The sequence below is a fragment of the Engraulis encrasicolus genome, chromosome 4, assembly GCF_034702125.1.
Source record: "Engraulis encrasicolus isolate BLACKSEA-1 chromosome 4, IST_EnEncr_1.0, whole genome shotgun sequence".
In the NCBI taxonomy this organism is placed as follows: Eukaryota; Metazoa; Chordata; class Actinopteri; order Clupeiformes; family Engraulidae; genus Engraulis; species Engraulis encrasicolus.
Genome location: NC_085860.1, coordinates 40,089,033 through 40,110,859, shown reverse-complemented (window position 1 = coordinate 40,110,859; position 21,827 = coordinate 40,089,033). Strand labels below are relative to the sequence as shown.

Here is a 21,827-nt window from a genome sequence, read left to right as displayed (position 1 = left end):
GAAGAATAAACAAATGGCTTGTTATGACGGGACACTTCAGCATTGAAACTTTCAGGGAAAAAGTCTAATCATACTGCTGTGGTGCAAGAGGGCAAAATAAGGCTTTGATGAAGCTGTAATACTTACAGAGTCAAATTTGTTTTGTTGAAAACCACAGACACCGCTAGAGAGCTGTCAGAGCATTTCATAGCTACACTTGCCTCAGGCAGTGTAGTGACTGAAGTCACACTGGGTGACTCATCAGCCTTAGAGAACGCAGGCACTGAAATGGTAAACATCGCCACTTAAATCTGAAGGTCATTTCCTGTATAGAAATAGAAAAACACTCTCCCGTTGATGTGAATTTCGCATATTGATTCCTTTTAAAGCCAGAAAAGGCCAGAACGCCTGAACATTTTCAAAGCCTGAGTTGCTCTGTCTAAAGACAGAGTATGTGTCTAACGTTGCTATTGAATGCAGAACACACTGTACTGTATAGTGATGTAAATGCCACTTACATACTGTATGCTTGGGCTAAGTATTAATCTTAACATGTACCAGAGTAAGATACTATAGCTTTTTTGTATTTTTGAGTCTACATTCCAGACTTACTTAACAGCATCTGCTTTTGGTCTCCCCATCAAGTGTCGTTGTCTGAGTTTTAAAGGGCATTAAATCCTCATTATCAAGTATATGGCCAGATCTACCAGTTCAGCCTAATTATTTGACAGCATTACTTGCCACCTGCTTTTTCAGTCACTAACCATGACACATTATCGGAAATGAAGCTGAATGTATACTGGTAGCATTGGATCATGTTGTGCCTAACCCATGCCCGTTACACACCGTAACAATACATTTGGAGGTGATGAATTGGCCTACTCGCCTGATTATCATAGACTTGCAATCGAGATTCGATCTGAAGGTGTTGCGTCACTAGGAGGGCGCAGCCTGGCTATTGGCCTACAGCATTTGTCATTATTAATGTATCAATTAATAGCTAATCCGTACATGAAAATGTGTTTAATTATTGATGCAGCTCCAGTACCATGCAGGATAATTACCTGTTACGAGATAAACACATTCTGCAGCACATGAGGTCATTGTTGGTGCTGCTCCACGAGCCTGCTTAATAAGGTACTGAAGTGAGAGATGACTTGAGGAGAGGGCCGTGACCAAAGCCTATACTTTGCAACACACACATACATGTTTTCTTCACTGTTAGTGTTAAGTGCAGTGCAAATCCCCCGTCTGTAGTGATCAGGGGCTGTGTGCGTGTGTGTGTGTGTGTGTGTGTGTGTGTGTGTGTGTGTGTGTGTGTGTGTGTGTGTGTGTGTGTGTGTGTGTGTGTGTGTGTGTGTGTGTGTGCGTGTGTGCGTGTGTGTGTGTGTGTGTGTGTGTGTGTGTGTGTGTGTGCAAGGAAGCTGGCACGGGGGGACAAAGGGGTCTCTTGTCCCGGGCCCAGGGAGAGAGGGGGCCCAGAATTGGATCCTCTTTACATTGAATGTATTGGGTTTGGGGCCCTTTCAGATGTCTTTGTCCAGGGCCCAGCCGAAGCTGTCAGGGGCCCTGTGTGTGTGTGTGTGTGTGTGTGTGTGTGTGTGTGTGTGTGTGTGTGTGTGTGTGTGTGTGTGTGTGTGTGTGTGTGTGTGCATGCATTCGTGTGTGTGTGAGTCCATGTACGTGTGTGGGTGTGTCAGCATGGGGTGTGTGTGAGCGAGTCCAAGTGCCAGTATGAGTGTAAGTAAACAAGCATGTCTGCCGGCTCCAGCAGGGAGAGGGCAAACTATCTGGATTGCAGAAGATAATATAGGAGCTGGAGCTCGATGACAGCAAGACTATGAAACCCGAGCTCAACTTTGGGGTAATTGCTCCTCCAGACCCCCCTGAATTTACGAGTTCTCCTGTGCTGACAGACAGCCAATGACATCCCACTTCATTTTGATGTATATTTCTGGCATCAAAACAGCAAACTTTTGTAATTTGCAGAAATCCACACAAAAAAACACACGCACACACCATTGTGGAATGTGTTGACCATTCTTACAGACGATGGGCGATTGAATGCATCTCGGCTTACTAATGTGGTGGTGGACATAAATATCTTAGAATTGAAATCCTCATGCATGACAGATGCTCCGTCCTTTCCGGAGTCATCCGTGTCAGCTAACGTTCTCCACAGAGCTGCCCTGTGATCACCCGAGCCACGTTAATGCAGAACCAGCACATTCCATATCATTGATATGGAGTCATTATACACGTTTATTTATTAAAAGGGCAGCCCAATAGAGGCATATTGTCAGATCGAGTGTCACATTGTTCTCGTTCATATATCCACATGTTGAAAGATATGATTCAGGGGATTCTGATTTACTGCACACATGAGGTGTACGACTGTATGACCACTAGAGGGCGATAAAAAGCCTTTTAAATACAGTATCAGCGCAGAAAAAAAGTTTCCTATCCAATGATGTCACACAAAACAAAAATGTATTTAATGTATTTTATGAGGAAACGTCATAAAAATGAACTAAATAATGAGGACAAAGTGATGAAAGGATAGGGAGTCGGTGACAGTGTGACACAGCACAATAATCTCTTTATGTATATACACACTATCGTTGCAGAATAAAGATAGTCCTTGGTGGTCTGGTATGGACACATGACCATGTTCTGCGTTTATGGTTGGTTGTTTGCGTGGGCAAAGACATTTGTGTGTGTGTGTGTGTGTGTGTGTGTGTGTGTGTGTGTGTGTGTGTGTGTGTGTGTGTGTGTGTGTGTGTGTGTGTGCGTGCGTGTGTATGCCCATGTATGTCGGCTGTGTGTGTGTGTGTGTGTGTGTGTGTGTGGTTGTGCGTGTGTGTGTGTGTGTGTGTGTGTGTGTGTGTGTGTGTGTGTGTGTGTGTGTGTCTGTGTGTGTGCGTGCCTGCCTGCGTGTGTACACCCATGTGCGTTGGCCATGCGTGACGTCTGTGTGTGTGTGTGTGTGTGTGCGTGCGTTCGTGCGTGCGTGCGTGCGTGTACACCCATGTGCGTTGGCCATGCATGTGCGGGTGTTGTGGTGGCACTCCATCTTCAGCAGTCTCCCCGAGGTCGGGTTTCACTGCCCTCTGCTCTCTTCCCTCTGCCTCATGGAAAATGCTATTTCAGCTACGCATAGCATGCAAAGCCCAGTGTTCGCTCACGTTACAAATACACACTGATTGACTGAGGCTGTCAGCCCTCCTGGCCAACACACACACACACACACACACACACACACACACACACACACACACACACACACACACACACACACACACACACACACACACACACACACACACACACACACACACACACACACACACACACACACACACACACACACACACACCGTCATATCACCTCAACCCTGGCACCTTCTTACAGCTCTGTTCCATAAGGTCTGTATATTTCATGAAGGACCACACCTATCTTCTATGGCTTTCATCAGTCCCCTCCAGTTGAAGCTGACTCCAAGCTACTCCTGGTGCGAGCTCTGACCTTTGTAATGTTTTTGGTTGGGTAGTTCATAACTTGCTTACTGGTGGTTGCCAGCGGCCATGTTTAATTGCAACAGATTCAAACAATGTTCATTTGAATAATCAAGAAGCCTATTTTAGGGGCTGGAGGATTAGGTGCAATTACCAAGTAAGTAATTTCAGGGCTCCAAGTTTTGTAACAGTTAGCAAGTGAGAGGGCGAGGTTCAGACAGATTCGTTAGCTGGAGTTAGACGTGCTGACAGTCCACACGGGTCCTTTAGATGTAGCCAGGGGCGCCAACAGCAGTTCTACTCAGACGGAATGTCACCTGTGGGGGGTTCCTCTCCCAGGCTAAAACAAGTTCTCTGGACAGAAAAAGAAAACAAATCTAGCAGCAGTCTCCGATTATACGTACATTCATTACAGCATAGCCATGGTGGCAGTGGCGCTCTAAAGTTGGCCTTCTGTTGTTACACAGAAGCCAAGAGCAATTTAGATGTTTGTAAATTAAAAACATGGCTGGACTATTCATCGTTTCGTGGTTGCCATTCTCGGAAGTGTTGTAAACAAACTAATAACTTGGTACTATTCACATTAGTAACTGAGGAATATTAACTATTGCACTAAATGCATTGCTAATATTAGTCACAGCTCTGAAAAATTATCATGTAAGGTGCTACTTCATCATGATAAATGCTTGTTCATGCCTTGGAGATCTAGTGATGACTGCCATCTGGCAAAACATCCAAAGAACACGCAAAGCAATGAAAGATGTCTAATCCTTGCAATGTATGGCCTAGCAACTTGAGAGTGTGCCCTGCATAGACATCGTTCCAGGGTTTATCTTTTGCTGTGGAGAGACCTGGGTGACAAGCCGGTTTGCACAAGAGTCTCGCTGTGCCCTCTCCCTGGTCCCTCTTTTCCAGGGGATGAAAACAGCTACTAAGGGCGGCACACACACAGCCATACTCTCAACAGTAGGGTGCTACTAACAGTCCAAAGAGTTCAGGTCATATGGACTGGCTAACATATAAGGGGCGATATTCCATTAATTTGAATGAATCGATTTCATTTAATCAAAAAAAATGCAATTAAGCCAGTGTGTGCAAGGTATTGCTTTTTATCTGCACCAGTGTTCTTTTCCAGTGCTGTTACCATGTCGAAATGTTAGCCCTTGTCCAGCACCAAGCTTGTCGACATGCTAGAGCCTGGTCTGTCAAATCTCTCATAGACAGGGTGTCCATTTCAATATCTAATCTCCCATCCTTTCCTTGACGCGAGGCAAGACGTTATTGACAACAAAAGTTTTATTCATCAACGCACAAAAGCACAACTCAAAGGTCATGTTCTCATTCATGTTGTTGAATGGGAATGGGAAAAGTCCCCCAAAAGTTGTTTTGCCTAGGTTGACAGCGGGGGAACTTAATTGTTTTCTCTACAGAGGCGGGACATCAGCAAAGTATACATATGAGGCCACAAGCACAAGGCATGGCCCGGGAGGTTAAATAATGAGATGGACACAAGACGGTTCTCAGAGATAGGATCAAGGGGATGTCTTTCCATTGCTTTCCACTGGGCAGAGCTACAACCAATCAGATTACTGATGGTAATGATGAATTCATAGAGCTGTTCTTAATTGGTTGTAGATAATCTACTTTCATAGTAGACACGGATTGAGATGGTTTGTGCTATTTTCTTTTCTTTTTTTAATCTGAAATAGTGACTTTTGCCATGTTCAAAAAGGCTACAGAAGCCTCTCATTGAACCATTTCAGTGGTTGTGTCACCACTCACCAATAAAAAAAGAACTGTACTGTGCTCAAATGCATATGCCTTGGTCACCCAGCACATCAGAGCACCAAGATTAGCATCAATGGCTGACATTAGATTGATGATTGATGATGGAGATTGTATCTCCTCTGAAAGCTTTATCACACTCTGATTCCACTTTGTCAGCCAAGGGGTCTGTCTTAAGCAAGCTTAACAGGTCCAGAAATGGTGGACATATACATTTGGCAACCTTCCCATATCTGAGGAACAGAGAGATGGTGGAGGGTTGGGAAAGGGAGCAAGTTATCCAGTGGCATTCTTTTTTTGCCAAGGCACTCGTGGCCTTGAGTGAGCCATGCGAAGGATGTAAAGTGTTAATTAAAGGTTTGAGAGACGGCCATGTGGCAGTAAATCTCTGCCTACTGGACGTCTCTTTCCAAAGGCTCGTGCGCCTTTGCTTTTCCCGGTCCTTGTTCATTCTCTCGAACCAGCTGCAGGGCATAGTGTCTTTGCCCTCTCACTCAACTCTACCGTGTGGGACGACAGCAGAGCCGGTTTTACCAATGAGCAAACTAGGCAGTTGCCAAGGGCCCCACCATATTTGCCCATTGTATGCCCCCCTAACAGTTAGCCCAGCCATGGTAAATATGGGAGACAGGAATTCAAAAGGGCCCATGTCTATATTTTGCCAAGGGCCCCCATATGGGTAGAACCGCTGCTGGATGGCAGTGTGGCCTTCCCATTGGTATTTGCCAATAAAACATCAATGATGTGCCCTCGCAGGCCTGACTGGCATTAATGAGTCTTCGAGACAATGAGTTATGTATGTTGTCTATTAACGGCTTCCCATGGCTAAAACTGCTCCCTGACCTACTGGGATGGCCTATTGGTGGTGGGCCATAGAGATGAAGGCTGTTTTTTGTGTGAGGATAGAGACCAACATAGGGGCAAACATATTTATTATGAAAAGTCATCTGGAATTTCCCCCTTCTTATAATTACTTTATACATAAAAGTGTAGTCTGGGCAAACAGTCAAACAGTCTGGTGAAAGCTAAGAGGCATCCGTTTCCATGGAGGGTGGGAGATGGTCTGATCTTACTCCGCCATTTAAATTAATTGGAATTCCGAATTCATATTAAAGGACAACTCTAATAGAAAACTATAAGTTTACATGGTTTCAAACGTGTTTTCATATGTCCAGAAACAGAACTCTAATGTACAGAAGTTGTTTTGTTCAGTAGTAATGACTGTTTGTGAACTTTTTTTTAACTGTTTTTCAACACTCTCAGTCCCGCCCCCCAAAAACAAACATTAAAAATCACCAGTGCCCTACGTCTCAATCCACGCACTTGTGTCAGTCAAAATATCTGCACTTATTTGCCGTTAAGTTGAGGGTGGGAAGTGCACTGCATCTCAGTACACAGTGCACAGTGTGGGGAATGGAACGCACACCGGGTCATTAGCAGTGCCTTGGCTAACTGGATCTGTGCACACTGTGGGAGCTGTGAAATTTGAATGCGGTTATAGAGTGCATGGTGTTCATTATCCAAGACGCCGAACAGTTTGCAAAGAAATGTTTTCAATTTCAATTAAATAGAAAGTCTAACAGCAGTAGTTCTGCAACTACCGGGCTAGCTTATTAGCTTTCCTCACGTCTCCAGTACCAAGCAAACTTCCAAGCTCAACAGCACTGTATAAAATATAGGACACTGTCCACAGATATGGAGTGAAACAAATAGCTCTTAATCTGCCCACGACATTTTCGCTGTTGGGGTGAATATCTAACACAGTCACATTGTAATTACGCTTGACCTCAAAAGACACGTAGCAACATGGGGTTTCTAAACAGTCTGGAATAGCCAGTAGCACCAAAAGAGTAGACCATGTCACACGAAGATTTGTATCTGACACACTATATAATCTATGTTCTCGCCGGTGGTCTACGGTAGCTGAACGATCAATGAAGGGAGCCAAAGTTACGGAAAGTGTTTCATCTGTTACTTACTGTATCATATTACAGCTATTCCACCCACCCAACCCTGAAAGCACAGTAGGTCGACGAAGCTAGCAGGCTACAGCTAGTCCTAGGTCATGTTGACTGACACCCAGGCGAGCACCATAGCAGTCTCATGTTTATTTTGTAAATTAACTAAAAACTATACAATTATAAACCCAAATGATTTTTTACTTAATTAATGATTCAGGTTTATGGGTTTTGAATAATGGTTCACATAATATGTAAGAATGGTTTTCTATTAGAGTCGTCCTTTAAAACTCACATTGTGCTTTATTAGCATGACTGTTACGATATAGTGTCGCAAAAGCATACAAATAACAAAACAAACGTGTGAATAGTGTTAACCAATCAGTAACGAACTTCGCGGGTGAGTTCTGCGTCACCACTCTCAACTGTTTGCTGATTGGCTAAACAGTGAGCGAACCGAGCTTAGAGGCTTTCGCCAGACTAGGTCCTGAGCCAAAACCTTTGGGTGGAGTACATAGGATGGCGTCGCCAGGCTAAGGAAAGGGCACTTTCACAAGAAATGTTTATTTGTCCGTAACTGCTCTTAAAGCCAAATATTAACAGCTGTGTTACCTTGTGCTGTAAGGAAGGTTTAGGACTGCAACTGCTGTGGCTGAAGAATGTCAATCATACTGAAGGCTGCACCTGTTGACTTTAAAGGAGACTGGATTGATTGACAGACAGACAGACAGGCAGGCAGAGAAAGAGAGAGAGAGAGACAGACAGAGAGAGAGAGAGAGAGAGAGAGAGAGAGAGAGACAGAGAGACAGACAGACAGACAGACAGACAGACGGAAAGACAGAAACAGACTAGTCGACAGAAAGACAAGCAGGCAGAAAGAAAGAATGGCAGACATGGAGGCAGAAATATTGTCAATTTATTCCATTGAATACAACAGTACAAACGTCTTTCCTTGGTTGAGGTGCGCTAGAACAGTGGTTTTCAAATTGGGCAAACCATATGATCAAATTTTTTGACTGACAGCGGTTTCCAACAATCAGAGGTTGAGTTGTGTGCAGCCAGGGTTGCGCAGCCAGGGGAAAACAAAAATTGAGAACCCATGTACAGCAGTTGTAGTAAAAATAACATAACCTAACTTAGCTAAAAAACTATGAAGAGTAACTGTCAGAACCCTTAATTGGCAACACCTGTTCTGGTTGACTCACAGCAAGCAGTGGTTGCTATACATATGGGTGGTTGACGTGACGCCTTGTTTTTTCGTAACATTGGTTAAAAGCCTACAAAACTGTTGTTTTTCCTTTAAAAAACAAATGTCAATGAAAGAAGATGTGGTACATTATGTTTCATATTAGTCTTAGATGAGAGGAAACATTTTTCATTTTTGTTAAGATTTATGTAAAGGTTTATATGTCAAATATCCTGCGGTGTGACTGTAACATTAATGAAACCTGGAATATAATATATATATAAATTAACCAACAACATTTTGAATAATGTATAAAGCATTTCGCATGATTGCATAAATATATAACTACAAGTTCAATTTCGTAACACAAATTGTGTCCTTTGGGGTGACATGTATGTCAATGTTTGTGAACGGGCAGCTGCAAGGCCAACTACAAAGGTCTTAAAGACTGGCTCCTAACCAGTCAGTACCTCAGTTATTGGAGAGTGCTGTGGAAGTTTAAGGTGACTATTAATCTCTTAATATGTCTTCATATTGCAATGTTTCTGTCACGCAATGCTTAGTGAAAGTGAAAGCGTGAAAGCCCATTGGGAAACTTCAACTCCCATTGTCATTGTGACACAGCACTCCACAGCACACAAGTGAACACTGCACACTGCACACAACGAAATTGCATTTTATGCCTCACCCGTGCAAGGGGGCAGCCCTCAGTGGCGCCCCATGGGGAGCAGTGCGGTGGGACGGTACCATGCTCAGGGTACCTCAGTCATGGAGGAGGATGGGGGAGAGCACTGGTTGATTACTCCCCCCACCAACCTGGCGGGTCGGGAGTCGAATCGGCAACCTCTGAGATGCAAGTCTGACGCCCTAACCGCTCACCCATGACTGCTTAGGTTCATTTTATGGTGTCCTGTGGTGTGACTGCTCTTATAGAAGGAAAAAAAAGTTTTTTATAAATGAAAACACATATTAAGATTAAACACAATATCATTATCAAGGTAGCATGAGCTCAGATGTCAGTCATGAATACAAAAGGATTAAAATGGCCATAATGCAGTGAACTTCCTGTGGTGTGACTTCATTTTCCTGCGGTGTGACATGCCTGTGCAATGTGTTGATGCAGGACACATTTTCCCAAAAATTGAAATCCACGGACCACTAAGTGCTTTATTTTTTCCTTTTTTTCCCCGGCTAGGCGGCTAGGTGTTTGACATTGGAAGTTCCATTGGACCAGTGTAGTGTGTGCTAAGAACCTGTTTTGTAGTCGGCTGGATGTTGTAGCGGTTTCTGTGGTTTCTGTACACCTACCAACTCCATTCTGGGATAACTATCTTAATAACGTGAGTACATCAAAATCGATTCCTATGCTTTGTAAATTATGTTTTATTGTATCACACCAATCACACCTGAGATGTTTGAGTGACGGCAGCCAGAACCCATGTACTATTCTACAGTAGAGTTCTAAAATTCAAAAAATTGTCAGTTACTCTTCAGTGTTCCATGCCTCCCTTAATTAGCCACACCTGTTCTGGTTCTGGGTAGCCTACTGACAGTTAATGTTGTGCTGTAAGAAGTACACCCAAATAAACCAAAATAACAGTAGGCCTATTCCCATTAGTTAAGAACTGCATTATAATAATCGATTGCATCTCTGAACATTACTTCTATTGTTGTCAGGTTATTAATATTTTATATATTCCAGTGGGGCACTGACTAACAGACCTAGACTATGATTGTGAAAAGGGATGCAAAGAAAAATAGTGTGGTATCGCATGACCCATGTAAGGTGGGCCTGGGCTGCAATATACCGGTATGTGGGGGGCCTTGCCATGATAAAGTTTGGGAACCCTTGTGCTAGAAGACCATGCACGCAATCCTACTTTTCTACAACTTTTACTTTCTACAAGAGGAAAGTTGTTCTCTGGGGCTTATGACGAAGTAGTATACTAAATCAGAGAAAAGTATTCAGTGCATCCAGGACAGAGGACAGGGCAGAAAGAACTGGACAAATTTCAAATGGCCAGCCACCACTTCGCTGATTGACAGGTTTAATACGATTTGGCCTGAAGCTCATTTCTGAATTAGTACTCTGCATAATTATGTAATGGCCTTTTATGATTCTTCATTATTACAATACTGGGCATTGACAGCAATAAGTACCATAAGTGGTTCATAGCCTGCCTTATATTATGGTTTAATTAATAGTGCAGGTATACTGCCCAATAGATTCTGCAGATGTCTGGCTATTCATGTAGCTGCTGCCTGGGCCCATAAACTGTGAGTGGCTCGCAAGTTTTAAATTGCTCCTCCGAACCTTATACCCTAGTCTACACACACACACACACACACACACACACACACACACACACACACACACACACACACACACACACACACACACACACACACACACACACACACACACACACACACACACACACACTGACAGACCCGAAGACTCCTTCTGATGAGCCGTGTTCTACAACAAGGCCTCGATGACAAGGGACGTTGGTGATTGATTCCGCTCTCCCTCCCTGCTGCCACTCTGCGTCTCCGCTGCGTGAGCTGAGCTGTAGGCTGTGGGCTGTCCTCCAGTGGGGAAACTCTATGCACATGGGACTCCTACAAAACACACCAGGTGCCAGTCCCCCTCCCTCATTCGGCACCCACAGCCTCCCCTAATCATCACTCCCTACCAGAGGGGACCCGCAGGAAGCAAGGCATCGTGCAAATCCACCCCTTCAGCTCAGTTTTCGAACCAGGGTTAAAAAAAAACCCTGATAACATACCACCAACAACACAAACAACAATCAACAACAACAGGAAGAATCCTCTTTTCGCTGCTGCAAAGGAAAGACGTGCGCTGAAGAAGATGTTCAGTTCCAGCCGATGCGGCAACTTCACGTGGAATGGTACTCTGAAGGGTCTGAAGACCAGCTATGGCTGTGGTGGGAGCGGTGCAGCCGGTGAGTGGTGCGGGTGTAGCGGTGGGGAGGGGGGAGCGAGCGAGTCTCAGATGCGGTGCTGCTATGAGCTGAATGCAATGCCTGAAATCTCTCCCCCTTGGCAGTGGCGCTGCGCGGTAACGAGAGAACGCAGAAGTCGCGTCCCGCAAACACATAGCACTCGGAGCGTGCATTTTGTGAGCGGTTTATACAGTGCCTCGCGACTTCGGCACATCCCACTGTCTGTCTGTCCTCCTCCATGGAGGACTCTGTGTTTGCCTGTGTGTGTGTGTGTGTGTGTGTGTGTGTGTGTGTGTGTGTGTGTGTGTGTGTGTGTGTGTGTGTGTGTGTGTGTGTGTGTGTGTGTGTGTGTGTGTGTGTGTGTGTGTGTGTGTGTGTGTTTGGGTTCGTGTGTGTTTTTCTCTGCTGAAGACACTGCATGTCTATCCTTGCACTTGAATGGATGGCAGAGGAGGATTGCGTATTAATCTTTTATCATGTGTGGTTTTCCTGGTGAAAAGCAGTTCACAACGAGGTGCTACTCTCGCTCCATGAATACCATTCACAACTGCAGCTGGATACCCCATATAGCCCCATATGTGTCCCGTGTATGTGTACATACTGCATGTGTGACTATGGGCCTGTTGAAAGTTTGCAGCCCTTTATTAGCATATTGCGTTTTACCGCAGTGGAGGGGAGTGACAGCCCTTTGAAATCTGGACTTGGTGAGATGGAAACTCCTGGGTCTCCAGCTGCTACTGGCATCAACACTACAGATGGGAGTTGTTCCGACGTATTGCATAACAAGCCTATCATGTTATGTTACTATTAGGAGTTCAACTGTGTCCGATACAGTTTTTACTGACATGGCATATAGTCTTTCATTTCTGCTGGAGACAAGAAGCTCTCTGTGGCTTTTATGTCCTCAGGCTTTGATCTTTACACAAGCCACGATCCGGGTCCTTTAACTTCTAATATGACTGTGGAAAAATAATCCTCTAATTTTTGTTCCCTTTTTCCTCCCATCGTTATGAATCATCTTTGGCCCCATAATACTATATTCATCCAACACTTTGACAAAGTCTTGAAGCTGTTAAACTGTCAGGGACTGGATGATGGTGTGCACGTGTGCCCAGCCAGATATAGTTCAGGACACCAAGATCCGCTGGGGAGGGAGGCGGAGGAGGGGAGTGAGAGAATCACCAATTAAACTATCAGCTGAATGGACCAGAAATTAGTTTTTCGAAAAGGAGGCCACACAATTTATGCACGGTGCAGCCTTCTTTTTGAAAAACCGAGCATCATCACAGTTTAAGTTAAGTAGAGTGACCTCTCAACCTTCAAGAAGCTAGAGAAGACTCATCTCTACCGAGAAAGCTTGCCTGCTTAACAACTAATTCTACTCAATTCGTGTCCTTAGTTTTTTTGCTTATTTCCTTAGTTTTTAGCTTCTTCCCTTAAGCCACTGCTTTTATCATGTCCTATGTTCCTAACATCTTTTATGTAGCCTAACTAAATTGCTTTTAATATCCTTTTAACATCTTTTATTATATTTACTACTTTTCTTATTGTTGGACATTGCTGTCAGTGTTGCAACTGTACACTGTGCCTTTATGTCTTTGTTTACTTTTTGCCATTTTTTTTAATGCTTCTTTTTTTGGTACCTCATCTTTACTTTGTGTTGGACAATGTTGTCAGTGTTGCAACTGTACATTGCACCTTACCCTGTTCAAAGGCGTCTGCTAAATGCTACATGTAATGTAATGTAATGTAAAAGTTGAACAATGGAAGACAAATTATCCATGGGAGCAAAGAAGGCAATTGGTACGACACATAATAAAGCTGAATGTTTGTGAGAGAGGGGGGCAGCTGAGAAAAAGAAGGAGAGCGTGAGGCAGAGGGAGAGAGACCGGACACATTCACATTTTATGAGCAGTGTGTGCCTGAATGCGTGGCAAGGTCTGATGTGTGTGTTTGTGTTACTATTTTACTGGAAGTATGAGAGAGTCTACTGTGTGTGTGTGTGTGTGTGTGTGTGTGTGTGTGTGTGTGTGTGTGTGTGTGTGTGTGTGTGTGTGTGTGTGTGTGTGTGTGTGTGTGTGTGTGTGTGTGTGTGTGTGTGTGTGTGTGTGTGTGTCTGTGTGTGTTTGTGTGTGTGTTTGTGTGTGTTTGTATGTATGTGTGAGCGAATGTTTGAGTGTGAATGTGTGTGTGTGTGTTTGCGTGTGAACTTGCATGCACATATGCATCTGTGTGTGAGAGAGAGTGCTTGTGTGAGAGTTTTCCTGGCAGACCGCGAAGCACAGGTGTGCGTTCTAATTCAACCCATTTGTCTTTGTGGATTAGAGGAGGAATGTAGTGAAGAGTCCCCTTGCTGTTGTCCGCTAACTTTGCATAGAAAACACAGATGAGCTCTCAGAGACATCCTCAAAGACATCCTTAAAATAACATCAAAATACACCCAAAACTTAAGTTAAGCTGCAAACAAACCAACCAGCCAACCAACCAAAAAACATTCAACAAACCAACCAACCACCCAAGCAGCCAACCAAAGGAGGTACAACATAACTTAAAACACAGCATGACAAAATCTTTGGTGCATATACTATATAGTGATAAGAAAAGTGCTCAATGAAAGTCTGCCCTTTCTATCTTCTCAAAAAATACACTTTTCTGATTGGGTGATGAACATTACCATTAGGCCCTACATGTCATGCAGAGAACAAGGAACCTTAAGTTACAGGATAAAAAAGATCATCTAGGGCAGTATTGGTAAGAGGAAGGATCCGTCAGCCTCATAATGACTCCTACTCCCATAAGAGTTCACAAAAGGCGAAGTAATGCTTTTAAAGGTGTCAACATTGCAGGCTATGTGCATTTGCCACCACCTCCAAAGAAAGCACATCAGAAAGGGAGAATACAGTCATACAGCCCAGTGGTTTTCAAATTGGAGCCGCGAAGGGGTGCAAGGGGGGCCGCGGAAGGTTGGCAGAAAAAGTATAGCACAATTGTTATTTAAACTAGACTGTATTCTTGTAGAAAATGCTAAAAGTGGGCTTGCCTTTTGGGCCAAAGCATACATTTTGTCTATAAAACGGTGTTGTGAGGAGGGGCAAGACAGCCAACCACGTGAGCTATTTTTTTGACCAACAGCGGCTTCCAACAATCAGATGTTGAGTTGTGTGCAGCCAGGGTTGCGCGGCCAGAGGAAAACAAAAATTGAGAACCCATGTATAGCTGTTGTAGTAAAAATAATCTAACTTAGCTAATGAACACTGAAGAGAAACTGTCAGAACCCTTAATTGGCAACACCTGTTCTGGTTGACTCACTAGGCCCAGCAGCTAACTAATTAGTCCTCACAGCAAGCAGTGGTTGCCATTGAGTATTCTACAGCAGAGTTCTAAAATAAAACAAAATGACAGTTACTCTTCAGTGTTCCATGCCTCCCTTAATTAACCACACCTATTCTGGTTCTGGGTAGGCTAGGCTTACTGACAGTTAATGTTAGTAGTAGCAGTAAAAAGTACACCAAAAGAAACCAAAATAGCCTTAACAATATTCCCATTAGTTAAGAACTGCATTATAATAATCCATTGCATCTCTGAACATTACTTCTATTGTTGTCAAGTTATATATTCCAGTGGGGCACTGACTAACAGACCTAGGCTATGATTGTGAAAAGAGATGCAAAGAAAAATAGATTGCATTCTCGCAGAAAATGCTGGAAGCGGGCTTGCCTTTTGGGGCAGAGCTGAGCAGTTTTATTTTTGATATCTATACACGAAGTACTATTGTGAAAACAAAGCTAAAAAAAAGTGGGAAAAATCCATCCACCCAGTCAGAAGTTATGGGACAAACAATTCAGCCATCTTGAATTCAGCCATCTTGAAAGTGTTGGAGGTCCGCGTTTCGGGGATATAATAAATAACATACATGCTATTTTAAGTTGGCTAAGGAACACTGCATATGATATAATTTGAAAATCAACATGGGTTCGAGTGAGATTCGAACTCACAACCTCCATATCTCTATTCCAGCACCTTTGCCACTGAGCCAAGCAGCTGGCTGCCACAAGCATTACAGAGCTGTACAATAGAATTCTAGAATTGTAGTGCAGGTGCTCGTTAAGAATAGAATGTTGAGAGAATGTGACAGTTGAGATGGAACCTTTATTGGCAGCACCTGTTCTGATTCTCTGTATGGCAGAGGGCAGAATCACAACAGTTTCTAGTTTTTAACTCACTGTTGTTAAAAAAGTAAAAAAAATAGGCACATATCCTTTTCACAGATTCATATGATTCATATGAGTGATCTTTCTAACAGTCCTTGAACGAAGTTTATAGGTTAAACGGTTCAGTCACAAATTGACCTTTTGTGGCAGATGCGCTGACCTCTTCAGAGAGGCACTTCAAAAATGAATAGGACCCAGCCATTGGGCCAGCCCAGCCATTTTTACGCACCTGCCATTTAAAAAGTAATGGGAGTTGGGACATGATCTTTTCACAGTTTGGAGTCATCGTCCAGAGCTCGCTAACAACGCTTCAGCTAAACTTCTAGGTGAAAGTGTTGATGTGTGTTGATGAGTGTTGAAAGTGTTTTATGAACGAAAAAGCTTTCTACACTCTGATCCCTAGAGTGAGCATGAGCATTCCACCATTGTTTTCTATGGGGACCCAAACTTGCACAAAATCCACGAAAACGAAAAAACGACAAGAGACACGGACACGCTATAGCAGAACAAATGATCTCCAAGCCGAGCCTGTCCTTTTAGTGTTTGAACGGTGTCTCTATCTCGAAAGGCCTAGGAGGAGATCCATTTTCTATTTTTACAGCCCTGCACAAGAGAAGCAAGCAAGGATAAACTGTACTTAGAGATTACTATAAGCGTGGCAAGCCTGCTTAAATAGTGTGGGCCCATGTAGGCCTAAGGTGGGCCTTGGCTGCAATATACCGTTATACTCATGAACGGCCATCCGGGTACTTTGCTCCTAAATGTGCGTTACGCCCCTTTATGGGTGAAAACAAACGGAATGTCTCATCAACTTACATGCTACATCGGCTACCCTAAATGAACACAGTACATGCCGTTTGGCAATATTATTTGAACAGCCGGCAACACAACACGTTTTCGGCATGTTGCGCGTGAGCAACGCTTGTCTACAGTTCCTTATCTTTCGTTTATTAAACCCCAACACCACCAATTGACTTGCATTGCCTGTTTTCCCCCACAAATGGGCGTAACGCACATGGAAAATGTCACGCCGTTCATGAGTATGTGGGGGGCCTTGCCGTGGTAAAGTTTGGGAACCCTTGATATAGCCTACAGTAGGTCTAAAGCCTGGCTCAAACTACACGACTATCGCGCCGATTCTCGGCTGAAAACCCCCCTTACGACAATCGCTGGAACGTTACCCCCCAGGACCATCGCAAGCGATTGTCGGGAAAGATTTCCTCGTCGTGAGCGACGTTCTAAGATAGAACTTTGGCAGCTCAAAGAGTCGCCAATCGCAAATCGTAGAAATCAAACAGTGTTTGATATTTGCGACTGGAAATAGAACGTCGGGAATTGTCTCGGTGACTGCGAGCAGCGACAAGATTGACAGTTGCGATTCTCTTCTAGTGTGCGGTGCACCCTGACTCCAAAATCGGACACACAATCGCTAGTCGTGTAGTTTGAGCCAGGCTTAAGTGGTATTGGAGGTGCCAGAGTTGCTAAAATAGAACATACATAATGAAATACAGTGTCATTGAAGACTACAAAAGAGAACCTAGGAGAACCAATTATATTGTCCTCTGGGGCACCTAAAAGCCGTAGAGATATGTTTTAGGCAAATACATGGGTAGTGAGGCAAGCACAATGAAACACAAGGGGGAGACAAGGTGCCAGCCATTGTAGCCACTACCGGTGTCACCTGTCTATGGTCATGCTTTATTGGGCTCATATGTCAGGTGGTACAACAGCATCTAATGTCCATAAATTCATTAGTAATTGGTAATTAACATACTGCAATGAATATGCCTCTTAGAGAATCTACTAAAACCAAAAAAATCCATAAAAGTTCTAACAAACAGCTACCTTGGTGGAGGTCTGCACTCTCAGAGTGCATTCTAGGTAAAAGTGCAATTTGAACACAATGTAGGCTATGAGAGTGATATTGAAATAGTAGCGCAGAGGCTTGGGCTTTAGGGCCCCCTTGGCTCTTGGCCCCCTGGGCCTGAGCCCGGTAGTCCTGTGCAGTAGTCTGTCCTCCTTGTGTGCGATAGATCTGGTAAATAGGGGTGCTGCATCCCTCATGAGTTCTGACTGCAGGGATATTTTAGACCTCTGGTGACATTTACATATTCAACTGTTCACCTCATGCATCCACAGGCTTTAGTGGGCTTAAGTGCACAAGTGATGGTGTGGCATTGCGCCTTTGTGCCCAAAGCAAACCCACAGCTTTAGGTAACTGAACCTCCAAGGTTAAACCATTTTTTTATTAATAGATGGATGGGCGCACGGATAGGCCCGCTGAGTAGGGATGACTCTGATGAAAGACAGCAGAACCATGGCTACGTGGTGTTCCCTACTGCATGCCAGCTGGCTAGACCTGGCTTTGAGGCCATCAGCTGATTTTTCGTTTGTGTGATGGCGCTCGCTTCAGCATGTCGGGAACAGCTGTTCTGGTGTTGTTGATTTGTTGCGGACTAGCAGAGCGCTAAAGCCGTACTTACAGGCCTCCAGAGGTTTGAGCGAGCACAATGACGATGGTTAGGAGATGCTAAATTACGCCAGGGAATGACCCTCCTCACTGAAGTTCACGGTCATGTTGAGCTGTTAACTTATCCCTCGTCTAATGCCACTTGAAGAACATCAAAAGAAAACATGCAAACTGCCCACTCAACTGACTATATGCACACATACAGTGCACACATACAGTACACGCATGCAGTACACGCGCGCACACACACACACACACTCAGACACACACACAAACATTTCAATGTATCCATATATACATTTGACTATGAACTCCCTTTGTTGTCTTCGATCGTAAATTCAATTATCTTCAATGATTTACATACGGCATATTTCAATTCAATACAATGATTCTATTCCCGTGCAGTCTAATTTCACAGAATTCCTTGAAATAAACACGGCCCCTTGGGACATAAAATCTATTGCAGTTTCATGAATTTTGCCACCATTTTTTTATGCAATCACAAAAGCGCTTTCTACGTATGTATATGTTCCCACAATACTATGTTGAGTCTATCATCAGAAAAATGACAACCCTCACAGTGGCGAAATACCTTTTCCAGTTGATGATGAATTTATTTAACTGAACTAAAGATTGCTACAGCAATTGCTGTGCCCAAAACAAGAACAATCCCTAACCCTAACCTGTTAGTTAATACATTTTCTTTTAGAACTACGTTTTCACATTCAGTCAATGCCAAATTCTTGTACTAAACGAAATGCTTGCACTATGAGGTGTGCCCAGACCAAAACACTCCCTAACCTTAACCTGTCAGAATTAAAATCTGCAGAGAACACATGCATCATTCAGGGTTACATTTCAAATCCATGTGCTTTATTTGTCAATTTTCCTAACTTTTATCTTCAACCAATGATTTCAAATGTTTTTATGCTGTCCTATTTCCCAAATGTCAGATTCAGTCTTCATTAACATCCAAAATATTTTTTTTAATTGAATATTTACAAATATATATCATATAGTTATTATAATGTGACAAAAGTGTTTATGAGCCTATTATTTTTTCATATTAAATGTTATGGACATCTCTGAAACTGCCACAGATTTTGTATTGTGTCCCAAGGGGTCATGTTCATTGCATGGAATTCTGTGAGTTCACATTGTGCCGTGAGTTGCATACAGCAATTCGCATATTTAGCCCATTTAGCAGAGCAGGTCACATTTAGCATAATGTTGACATGCGAGACAGCTTTTTAATTACACGTCGTCTCTGGAATGCAGGGCGATGCCAAGGCATGGTCATATCCTTCCTTTATGACAGGTATTTGATTTTACTGTCCAGTGCCTGGAGTGGACACAGGAATTTAGTGGCCTGCAGTCCTGTCATCATCTGAAATTTCACATGCTGTAGCAATTTCAGCTAATAAAAAAAATAGTTGATCATCATTTTTTTATTACATCCAGTGTCAGTGAAATATGAAAGTGTGTTGCTATGGCTTTTAAAGGGAGTAGTGAGTAACTTCATTAACTTCATTGAGACTTGTAGGGCGGAACTGAGTGTTTGCAGGGCTGTTCTGTGTCAAATGTGTCTTCCAGTAGTTCATTACGAAGGAGATGACATGAAACATGGCTGGCGAGAGTGTAAACTGACGGCGATGGCAGCAGGAACCTTGCGCTGATATGCACCTTTCTCACTACTGCCTGATGCCCAACACCATGATGCCATGTCACAGAGGAGGGCTCACTGTATGCCATCCCTCCCAGGCCAAGATACCTAGACACCCTGAGCTTAAAAACGTGTGTGTGTGCGTGTGTGCGTCTGTGTGTGTCTGTGTGTGTCTGTGTGCGTGTGTGTGTGTGTGTGCGTGTGTACGTGTACAGAGTGCGTACAAGTATATTAATGTGAATGGATAGGCAGGTGGGGTGGTGGTGGGGTTGGGGGGTTTACTGTAGGTTTAGGGTTACAAACCATAACTCTTGCATGATTAGATACCCTGGGGGGATGCAGTGTTGTTTTACTATGTGCCTGTGTTTTCACTGAATTCACAGTGGGGAAGAGCTAGCATGTTAAGTTAGCCTCCCCCGTGCATGGATTCCTGTACGGCCACTCAGGCATGCGTGGTATCCGGCGGCCTTTGAGCTGGTCAGGGATTTGATACACGGCAGGGTCCCAGCTGGCACAGACTTTAAAAAGGGAGAAGGAAGGAACAGTGGCTGAGAAGATCTGAAATGAATTCAGTGCTCAGTGCTGTGTGTTTTACAATTGTCTCTAATGGGATTTTTTCAAAAAATGAAACTGAGAACATGAACAATTTAGTGTGTCTGTTTAGTGTGTCTATTTTGTCGAATGTATTACAGTGCATGCATTAGATTAGTAACTAAATCAACAAATAAATGTACATACATTTTGCATAAAATGAACACATTGTACTGATATGACACTGATTTCTTCAGTAAATCAATGTCACTAAATATAGGCCTACTGATTGCCTTAGTAACATATTGCTAACCAAAGCACACACAGTACAAGTTAGACCCAGTAACGTCTTCGAGCCGAGAAGGTTGTCCTGGGTTTGGCTGGAGGATGAAGTGGCTAGTGGTGCTTGTCTTAGGTTGCACAGTGCTCAGGTTTTTATGAAGGGACAGGTTTAAGATCAATCTAGCAAGTCGATCTCTTTGCTTGTTCCGTCTTTATATAATTAGCATTTGCTGAGCGGTGGAGCACTTGTAATTCTAGATGGGAAAGCACTAATTTTATTTTTAACTTTTACTTTTTGCGTAACAGTGGTTTGGACTAACATAAAATTGAAAACCGTACAAATACCTATGCTATTTGAAAAGAAAATATTATGTAGCCTAATTGTTCCTAATATCATACATTATCTCTTGTGGGTTTGTTTCTTCTTTTTTCTAAACTGCAATTCATTATAATGAAACAAACTCCTTCAAATGTACTAACACATGACATAGTACAAGCATAATTCTTTTTAAGAATTTTACTTTCAATGTTGGGTTATCAGAATGACCCTGCACTGTGAAATATGAAATGTGGCAAGATGACAATAGTTTCAATTGTGTATTACTCAATCAATACAACAGTTACTGTACTGTACAACAGTACAGTTACTGAATTGCTATTTCCAGTCTATTTCCATGCTGACACTGTAATTTAGACGCTGACGTCATCAGGTCAACATTTTAACCGGAAATGATTTAAGCTTGATAACCTCCATTTCAAGAATGATCGTAAACTATATGCTATATTGTTTTGTATTTATTAGTTCCTACTTCAGTTCCCCTTGAGAAATACAATAAAAACATTCAGCAGTTTGACAAGCAATAATGTAAGTTTGTAACATCATACTCTGAACAAGTTTTAGAGGAATTTGTCTGTTGTATCAGATGGTCGCAAGGGTAATATAAAAATGATCCTTTTATTGAATTGATGCAAATAGTCTTCTCATTATGAACTGTATTTCAGAATAGAGAACAGTAGAACAGTTCTCCTACCGGCAATATATCAATGGAACCTGTAAGATTCTCCATAACCATGGTAACTAGTAGAACTAATCACAGAAGTTTGTCACACAAAAGTAAAAAACAAAGAAAAAAACAAACAAAAACAAAAAACAATTCTTAATCAAGAATAATCACATACTGTGAATGTGTGAAGGCAGTGATATGTTAGCATCTTCATTTTTTGTGTTTAGCTGCTTGAGTGTGTGTACACGTGCTGTTCATGATTTAGTTATATGTGATA

The 21,827-nt window shown here is 43.0% G+C and overlaps 1 protein-coding gene across 4 annotated transcripts in view; it reads left to right on the top strand.

The window, feature by feature from the left end:
* The first annotated feature begins 10,975 nt into the window (after nucleotides 1–10,975).
* The window catches only part of LOC134447774 (cytosolic carboxypeptidase 4), a 178,094-nt gene continuing 167,242 nt past the window's right edge, over nucleotides 10,976–21,827 (top strand). For all 4 annotated transcript variants that reach the window (XM_063197411.1, XM_063197409.1, XM_063197410.1 and 1 more), the window contains exon 1: nucleotides 10,976–11,389. In XM_063197411.1, the coding sequence (XP_063053481.1) occupies nucleotides 11,296–11,389 (94 nt within the window). In that variant the 5' untranslated portion in view covers nucleotides 10,976–11,295. The remainder of the gene's footprint in view (nucleotides 11,390–21,827) is intronic.